We start from the raw sequence: 10,386 nt of genomic DNA, 5'->3' as shown, positions 1-10,386 counted from the left end.
AGAATTTTGTTAAATTTTTTTCACCGATTAAAAAGGATAATGTTTTTTTTAAGTCCATACACATAATTATGGATAAATCAGCTTCCTGAGTGGTGATGTAAGATTTTTTTAATAATATATTGCTTGGTTATATTTACATTTTATCAGCTTATTGCAAATTATTTTGAAAAAGTATAACCTGTATACCAAATTTTATTTCTTTCATCAGTGACTTATTATGATATATTAACTTTATATTTTTTATTTTGATCACTCATCCCAATTTTCCTCTTCAAGTTAAGAAATCTTGCTTATTTCTTCCTTCTGTTGATATCTTTACATCCATTCTTGTATTTATAATATATTTTTTGAGGAAATTAGGGCTAGGGCCTCAAAATCTCCTTTAAGACATGAGCCCAATGACCTAGCTTCTTTTCTTCATTTGTTCTTTTTAGTTATACATGAGAGTAGAGCATATTTTGACACACCATACATACATGGAATATAACTTATTTTAATTAAAATCACATTCTTGTGGTTGAACATGATGTGGAGTTACACTTGTCATAGAAAAGTTAGGTCTAATTCATTCTACTGTAGAATGACCTAGCTACTTCACATTAGGCCCCAACTCCTCAATGTTCTACCATCTCCCAAGATTTCCACAGTCTAGAAATCAAGTCTTCAGCATATGACCTTGGGTGAACATTAAGGACCCAAACTATGCTATCATCAATTCTAATTTGTATGGACTTACTTTCATTATATTGTTTATTCTTTCTTCTTTAAGTATTAGAGAGGTTCTATTGGTTGTGTTTTTCTTTCCTGTTCATTAGTCACCAAAAGAAGGGATGCTTTATCTGTAAGTGTCCCTGAGAGTGTGAAGGAACAGTGTTTCTATCTCTCTAGGAAAGCCATATGGAGGATAGGTTTTCCCACAGTAAGAGGAAGCATCCCTGTTCCCCAAGGTTCCACTGGGGTCTGAAGTAGTTTCAGCCATCCTATCTGGTTTTTCTTCAGTGACTTACCTGGTAAATATATTACACTTACAACTGATCAACTTACCATTTGAACCCAGGTGACTATAAAAACACCTAATACAAAGTATGCATAGTATATACAGATTATAGTATATAGTGTATACTTCACATATTTTCTAGCATTTGGATCTAGCAATGAAACCAACAGGTTGTCAATACAGTCAATATTTTACAAAAGATGAAAGAATCAGCCAGTAAAAGTCTATGTATATCAGAGCAGAGTAACAGAGGTAGGATTTGAACTCAGGCAGTCTGTTTCTCTAAACCCAATAGGTTTTCTCACCATAGACAACCCCCTTTTCATAAGCAAAAGAGGGTATTAACGAGCGACCACTCAGTCGTCAGCTATAACTCTTTCTATTCCACCTGCTGAAGTAAGTGCTACTGTATATTAGTAACAGCAAAGTGGCAAGTGTAATGATCCTATGCAGTGTGAGGTGTATGGAGTGTATGAGAGAAATATCCATGATTGTAAATACTTAACTAGTGTTTGTTAATCAAAATCACATGAGGCACAGTTTAACAGTGAGGATGTGTTTGATTAGAACTCACTGATCATAATTTAACTGCCCACTAAAAGTCTCAAATTATACCAAATCCTTACCACTATTAATCAGTGAGAAGTTATTTTTGGTTTATTAAGCTTTTTGTATCTATTTTACATATAAAGTTAAGATACGTGGGAAAAGATAAATAAATTCAGAAATTTCCCTATTTAAACACCTTCAAGAGTAAACAATTTTGGTGGGAAATTTTTTCTAATAAATATCTTCATTCATAATATATGAATTGATACATTTCATATAATTTATATTTAATTTAAAATTTTTGCTTTTGTGTTTGAGAACAATGTTTATCCTCCAGAATTCTTGTTTTGCTTAGATATTTGGGGATATGTTTAAAGCTTAAAAACTGGCATGCAATGTAAGTTATTGCATTGTCTTATCTTTTCAAGTTGTATGCTAATTTTTTTCATGTTGCTGTGTTCTGTTCATTTTTCTATTACTTGCTAGTCTAGTGTTATTCTACACACTCAGAATTCAGTGACTACAAAGGCCTGTCTATGGCCAGCACTATTTCCAGATACTCAAGAAAGAGTTTTCAACCAATCCCTCAAAAACCTTTAATTAAAGAATGAAAAGAATTCATTCTGTATTTAGTCCTTGAGCTCTTTGAATAACTGCTATAAAAAATATCAATATTTTTCTCTTTTACCAGTTTCATCTTTTGTCCTTGTTCTTTTTTTTAATCTTCTTCATAAATTTTGTCTCTGCCTACAATGATACTGTTTCAAATGCCACCAGAAATGCTGATGAGGATAGTTATTTTCTTATTAATGTTACAATATCATTTTTTTTCTCTTTCTGAAAAAGGTTATTGAACTTTATTTCTGTGTCACACTTATCAAAAGAAAAACTTAATTTTCCCTGAAGGTACCCTTTCATTTAATATGATCAGCACCCCAATGTTTTTTTTTTTTTTGTAGTAAAAATGCATTTAAATATGAAACTGGTAAAATGTAGTGTATAAAACTCCATGCTGAGCAAAAATAAGTCCAAAAAATTACCATATGTCCACAGAAAGTTTCCATTGTTTGTTTCCTATGTAAATCATATTTGAATGCAATTTTTAGAACCATATTTAAATGTATTTTGCAAATTAAATGCAAACATCAATATTTTTCTTCTAGCACATAATTTGTTCCTTTAAGTTGGCAACATCTGCTAGGATCCACAGAATGTACCCCCCAAAAAGTTATTTCTTAAGGTTTGAAAAATCTGGTCCACATTTACTATAGTTTTCTGAGATTTCTGTTCCACTGAAGTCAAAACCAGGATTTTCTTTTTGGAATCTCTCTAATGTAAATTTTCTCTGCATTTGGTCTTGTACCCAAGGATCAACTGCATACTCAGATTCTAGAAGAGAAGTCCAACAATTTGCCACATCTCTACTTGTCTTTGAGAGAACAATAGGAACCATTTTTCTATCCTCCAAAGTCCACGTTCCCTCATCAGCTAATGTAGAATCAAAGAGTTTGCCCCCAGGGCTTCTTGCATAGAACTACCCTACTGCGATCCTCAACTGGGGCTGATGTGCTCCAGCCACTGCTGCACCAAGCCACACCTTCAATATCAATTTTGACTTTAATACTGAGCAATGGAAAAACATTATGAATTCATTACACTAATTGTTCACACACTTCATAATTCCAACATCATTTTTTTAATTAAGAAAAGAAAATTAGAGGGTATCTTTTAAAATCCCTCAAAAGTAACATTTCTTATAGTTTCTTTAGCATAATCTCCTTTTTTTTAACATTTTTTATTGGTTGTTCACAACATTACAAAGCTCTTGACATATCATATTTCATACATTAGATTGAAATGGGTTATGAACCCCCAATTTTACCCCAAATGCAGATTGCAGAATCACATCGGTTACACATCCACAATTTTACATAATGCCCTATTAGTAATTGTTGTATTCTGCTACCTTTCCTATCCCCTACTATCCCCATAATCTCCTTTTTGAGTTCAGCTTCAGTTCTTGAGGATGAATCCCTTGAATGTTATAATTTTAGGATATTTCTTTTCTATTCTTTATGAGAAAATGAGACATTTTATTTTAATAATATTTCACTGTAATTGTCAAACATTCAAACTGAGTCATCTGTAAAATTAAAAAAAAAACACAAAACAGAACTTTTTTTTTTTTAGTAATGCTGATGGTGAACTGCCTGTAAAATATTCTAAAAATTTATGTAATGGGATATTATTACCACATTAATCTAGTGTTATAAGTAGTGTCTAATTAGAATTGAAAATGTTATGGAAAGGAGAGATTTTTTTGCAAGTTTTCTCTAAGAAAGACATAATTTGTATTGATAGTAAATATTTTCATAATCATAAGAGGCTACAATAGTTCCATTAGGTTTTACAAGGGCTTTGTCTTCCTGTCTGAATGATGGTTAATTTCAAGTACAATGAAACATGCTATTTTGAGAGTTGTTTTTGTAACAACAGTTTTATCAGCCCTATAATTTAATAAAATGTTGTATTTGAACCAATCTGTTAGAAATCAGAGAAGACAGGTAAATCTGCTGATACATGTCAGTGCTCTAACTCAAGGGGCTGGCAACCTTTCACAACTGTGCCAGATGGTGACACCCTAGAACATTCTGACTGGTGCCCAGCCTCTGGCAGCATCTTGACCCCCTCTGTGTTTACTACTATTTGGAGTATTTGCCACAGACCCAGGAACCATCAGCATCAATCTTGAATCCCACAAAGTTATCATGGCCTCCAGCTCACTCTACTTTGTTTGTTTTAAACTCCATGAAGCAGCATATAAAGGATGTTATTCAAAGGCAAATGGTATTGAAAGCAATTTTATTCTGTCAATTTTCATAATGTCCAAGGCATGAGAACTTCAATGTCTCATTGAGCAATATCTTCATCAAGGTGTCATCTTGCCAAAAGTGACAACAAGCACAGTTGTGAGGAGCACTATGACTACAGCAGTTCCTTCTGTCTTTTTATATACAGTAGGTTGACTGTAGTTAGCATGTAGTACATTTCAAAATAACTAGTTTTAAATATTCTAAATATTTGAAATATTCTTGCAAAAAAGGAATGATAAAATTTTTTAGATCATGGATATGCTAAATATCATGTTTTGATCATTATACAAGAGTAAAAATTATGGAGAGAAAAATGAATAATTAGAAACACATTGTCAATGACCTCTGGTGAAATATAAAATCACATATGTAAATGGAGACTCAGAAGATGATAAAAGGGAAACTAACACAGAAAAAAAATCAGAATAAAGACTGAGATGTTCTCAAATTTGAAGGAAAATGTCAGCATACAGGTCTAAGGAACTAAAAATATTCCAAGTAGGAAATCTATACTGTCAATTATATCTAGATGCATTACAGCAGGACTGTTAAAAGCAAGAATAAGGAGAAAAATCTTGAAAGCAACCAGAGGAACAATGATGCAGTACATATGGGAGCAGCATTGGCTTTTTTCATCAGAAGCAATCCTAGACCAGAATACAAGAGAATTATTTACTTAAAATCTTAAATAAAATATTCTCCAAACTTAGAATTCTATATCTTTAAAAGTATTTCGCTAATAATAAGGGAGAACAAAGACATGTTCTAAAAAATAATATCTGAGAATTTTTTTCCTGTAATTCCTCACTTTAAAAAATTCCACAAGTTGTGTTTCCTTTTAGAACAAACTGAAGAAAGTACAGATAGACAATCGAACATTAAGTAAAAAGTTATTCTTTAATAGTATAATGAATACAATAAAATATGTACCATACAAAAAAATAGAATTTAAGTATCAATTAAAACCAGTAAACATGGCTACCTGTGATAATATGGATTACCTTCACCAATACAGGACAAAGCATAAGGTCTTCGTGAAGAAAACATTTGTTAGAAAGCCACAAAATAAACTTTACAATCAGACAAAATTAATTGATATTGTTACAAGTCAGCACAGTGTTTCTTTTCATTTTTGGAGTGTGTGTGGGCAAAGTAGGGTTAATCAGTGAACAATTATTGGAAAGGTTTAACTTACATGCTGGTAATTTTTTATATTTGCCCGATTTGGCAATGACATTTGCTTTAGTAAAAATTTTAGCTGTGTGCTTTTAGTTTTATGCTTTATACATGTGCATAATATTTAAATATGAGTTGAAATAATAAAAGTGTACCTGCAGCTTTCCTCTAAAGTGATAGTTACTGCTTATTGTATTTATAGTCTTTCATCTCATATGAAATATATCATAAGATTCCTCTCAAGTGCTGGGGTTGTAGCTCAGTGGTTGAGCACTTTCCTTGAGTTTGTGAGGCACTGGGTTTGATCCTCAGTGTCATGTAAAAAAAATAAATAAAACAAAGACATTGTGTCCAAATAAAAAATGTTAAAAAAGAGATACCTCTCAATAAAAGATTTTACCCTGGGTAATGTAGATAATAATTCCTATGTGCACACTGGAAAGCCTTCTAAATTGAAAAAGTAGGGGTATATTTTATAATCTTGGCATTGTCATTAATTTACCTGGCATGCCATGGAGACATAAATTAGCAAGTAGTACTAAGGAGTTGGTGGACTTTGGGAGAAAGAATGAAAGGAGCAGTAGGAAGTTCTGAGAGCTGAGGCTAGACACCATACCATGGAACTCCATCAGGTGGTGCTCTGTGAGAAATGTTTAAAAATATGTAATTTATCCAAATATTCATGAATAACAATCAAAATATTTAAAATTTTATATTATAAAAGATACACTCACCAGATAGTAGAAGATAGTTTAGAATATACCTGAAGGCAGAATACTCAGCATACTATGGAAGAAGACCACATAAGGCATTAGTAGTGCAAAGACAGAGAAATGGTGATGATTTGAGGAATATGAAGAGATGTAAACTATTGGACTTGATGGCTACGTATAGCAAGGCAAGACATGAGGAAAATGAATGATTTATAGACTTGCATTTTATGGACTAAATTTTTTTGTGCTTCACTGATATGGAGAAATACAAGAAGAGTAAGGGCAATGACTCAGAAATATATTACATTTCCCTTAATTAGTTAACTAGTAATTCTACTTTGATGTTTTACTTGTATTTACCCGAAGTGATGCTCTGATATTTGTTATACTGGTCTGATAGAGTAATCAATTTAGATCTGTAAAGGACTTGTGATGTTGTATCCATGCTTTGCAGGAATCTTCACAAATGGAGAGAGACTTTTAGGAGAACAGAGAAGTTTGAACTAAATGCACTAATTTCACAGCTGATGGCTTGAATAATCTAACCAAGCTTTGTATGACAGCCTCTTGTCCTACATTTCAAGGGGATCCTATAACCTAAAATAAATTTTCTAGAGACAAGCTGTCCATCTTTAAGTTTTGCTTGTCTGTAATCTGTGGTCATTATAGAGAATGATTGAATGTTAAGATAATTAAAGGATTCAATGTATTTTTTCATTTGTTTACATATTTCTGGATAAAGTTACTATGAACTAAATGGTTTAGTAATTTCTGTATTTATCTTTGACACAAAATAACTTTCCATCAATTAAAATGCATATTGAAACATATCATTTAAATTCACTTCATGCTAATTAAGTTTACTACTAATATCTTACTTTTTAAATTTTGCTCTCCTGTTCACATTTTTAAGAGTGACGGGTTCAAGAGAGTTTGTCTGTATGTCCGGTCACCATCAGTTCTCATCTCATCTTCCTTCAAAAATATTTGTTTGACACTGTGAAGGTATTTGGATAATGATTTGTGTTCAGTGAGCAGATTTCTTCCCACAGAGAGTGATTTTTTCCTATTAAATATGCTATGGTAAATGCCAATTCTAAATTTTATGGAAGATAATATTCTATGGTATGATGCTGTCATCAATCTCTTCTATTTATTTTCTGCATTATCTTCCTATATTTTACTTTTCTTACTCCTTCTTTCAAGTCACAAGTACTCGAACGTGTTGAATTCAAGTTTAATAATGCACTTTCCACTCATTATTCTTTAATTTTGAATATCTATTAAGAATACTGAAATAAAAAAGAACTTCTTTATCTCTATTTCTTATTATTTGTCTTTCTACTTATTGGTTTAAAATAATGGTATTATATTAAAATGTGTTTTTAAAAATCAAGAAATCATAAGAATTTCAAATATTCTCTAGATGATGAAATTGGTACTATATTCATGTGATATGATGTAATTTGTTTTTTCCTACTCTCCAATACTTAAAGTGCTCCATTTCTCTTCTATATTAGTAATGAAGTTATAATGATGTCTATTAAATAAACTGACAGAAGAAATTCTGAAAGTAAATTTATCTTGGACATGTCTTTCCTTTTACATTTATTTTGCATAAATAAATTTTTTTCCTGCCCCAAATCCATGATTTAATCATCACTGTTTGGTAACTTTAAAAAAAAGTTGCACTTAAATTTCAAACCAGAAAACATACTGTGTTCAATAATCAAAATGTCTACTAATGTTAAATATGAAATGTTCTCCAAAAGCTCAGATGTGAGATAATGCCAGAAAGTTTAGAGCTGAAATGATTGGGTTATGAGAGCCTTAACTTAATCAGTGCATTAATTCACTGATAGGGATTAACTGAGTGGTAACTGTAGGCAAGTAGAGTGTGACTGGAGGAGGTGAGTCACTGGGGTGCATGACTTTGGGTTTAAATTTTTTGTCTGGTGAGTTGAATTCTCTCCACTTCCCGGTGGCCATGTTCTGAGCTGCTCCACTCTGACATGCTGCATCATCTCAGGCGCAGAGCAATGGAGTTGGCCATCTATGGGCTGAGACCTCTGAAACTGGGGGCCCCAAATAAACTTTTCTTCTATGTTACTCTTGGCAGGTAGGTAGGTTTGTTTGTTTAGTTACAATGGAATGAACATTGGTGTTCGTGCTCAACCTCTAAGCCACATCTCCAGCCCTTCTATTTTTTTTTTCTTTTGAGACAGGGTCTCACTAAGTTGCTTAGGTCCTCACTAAGTGGCTGAGGCTGGCTTTGAACTCACAATCCTCCTGCCCCAGCCTCCTGATCCACTGTAATTACAGGTGTGCACCACTATGCCTGGCTTCTTATGAGGTCTTTAGCAGGGAGGAAGAACAGGAGGAAAAGATTAACATTAAACAGAGATACGAGGAGGGAGGGAAAGGGAGAGAAAAGAGAAATTGCATGGAAATGGAAGGAGACCTTCATTGTTATACAAAATTACATATAAGAGGTTGTGAGGGGAATGGGAAAAAAAAACAAGGAGAGAAATGAATTACAGTAGATGGGGTAGAGAGAGAAGATGAGAGGGGAGGGGAGGGGGATAGTAGAGGATAGGAAAGGTAGCAGAATACAACAGTTACTAATATGGCATTATGTAAAAATGTGGATGTGTAAATGATGTGATTCTGCAATCTGTATTTGGGGTAAAAATGGGAGTTCATAACCCACTTGAATCTAATGTATGAAATATGATATGTCAAGAGCTCTGTAATGTTTTGAACAACCAATAAAAAAAAAAGAATCTAACCAAATGAACTGCTCCCAACCCGCTTGAAGCCAGGACTTGGAAACTGAGTCTGATCATTCCACCACTGAGCTAAGGAACACCGTTTCCTATTTCAAGTATTTTCTACTTGTATGGAAATAGGACAATAGGTCCAAATAGAAGCAGGTGTCCTGGCGAAGGATTTGGTGGCCAGTGGCTTAGGGTCACCTGAGGACAGAGAGGGGTATTGCAGGGCCAGGGGGCCCATTGACCATGGGGTGGAGACCTCCAGTGCCAGCAAATATGGAGCCCTCAGAGTCACCAGGGACAAAATGTCCCAAGTTTGGACACACAGATTCCATGTATCCAGTTTCCCAGTGGTCTCAGCCTCAGGCACCCAAATTAATGAGGAGCCAGGGACAGCACTAGGGCACAGGGCTGAGTGGGCAAACAGCAGGGGACTATAGAGGACTCAGGGAGCAGCCATTTTCTTGAGCAGCCTCTTTCCCTGCCCTGCATCCTTCCTGTCCCCTAAAGTAGAACTTGGAGGGGAAACCAAGTCCCACTTAAGGAGTGAGAGAAAATGGACTTTACCTCAACTAGACAAAAGGTTCCACTGATACTTGAACTCTGATTGTTGGATTTAAAGTGTCAAGAGTGCTCATCATTACTGCATGGAACCACAGTAATGAACAAGTCCCAACTCGCCCTAGATTTGCAAGCCTTTTCTCAGGCTCCATCATGCCCCAGTTTTTCTTCCTCAGGTGAGTACAGATATTATTCAGCTATTATTCTGTGGGTCCTCTAATCCATAAACACATTATATCACCTAATTTTCTATGCTTTTAAAACTCTTTGACATTTATACCCTCTAATATGTTTTTTGAAGTATTTCATTTTGGGGAAAGCATTTTAAATGGTATTGATTTTAAAAGTTTGCTTTCTAGTTGAATATTGCTACTAATAGAAATACATTTTATTTTTGTTCATGTACATTGCACCATACAATTCAGCTAATACCACTCATTAGTGTTAATATTTTGGGGAGTTTTCCACCCAGAATCTTTGGGATCTTCTATATGGACAATGATATCATTTGTGATAGAAACAGTTTCATCTCTGCCTTTCCCAGAAGGGATTCCTTTTCTTGTTCTGCACTATCTCATTGGTTAGGACTGACATAGAATGTTTATATGAGTGGTCAGGGTGGAAACCTTGCCTTGTTACCAGTGTGATTGAGAGAGCTTTTTGATAGTGTGGTATTAGCTGATCCATTTTGTAGATATCTTTTATCAGTTTGAGGATTTTTTTTCTATTCCTAATATGCTATA

At 33.9% G+C, this 10,386-nt stretch overlaps 1 protein-coding gene across 1 annotated transcript; it reads right to left on the bottom strand.

The window, feature by feature from the left end:
- Positions 1 to 2,774: 2,774 nt before the first annotated feature.
- On the bottom strand, positions 2,775 to 9,417 carry LOC308655477 (nudC domain-containing protein 2-like; the record flags this gene model as incomplete). Its single annotated transcript, XM_081305587.1, has 2 exons — positions 2,775 to 3,066; positions 9,284 to 9,417. The coding sequence occupies 2 exons, from the start codon at positions 9,415 to 9,417 to the stop codon at positions 2,775 to 2,777; spliced, it is 426 nt and encodes a 141-aa protein (XP_081161713.1).
- Positions 9,418 to 10,386: the final 969 nt, after the last annotated feature.

This window comes from Spermophilus citellus (genome assembly GCF_964194105.1).
Source record: "Spermophilus citellus genome assembly, chromosome: 9".
NCBI classification, from domain to species: domain Eukaryota; kingdom Metazoa; phylum Chordata; class Mammalia; order Rodentia; family Sciuridae; genus Spermophilus; species Spermophilus citellus.
This window is presented reverse-complemented; position numbering and strand designations above follow the sequence as displayed.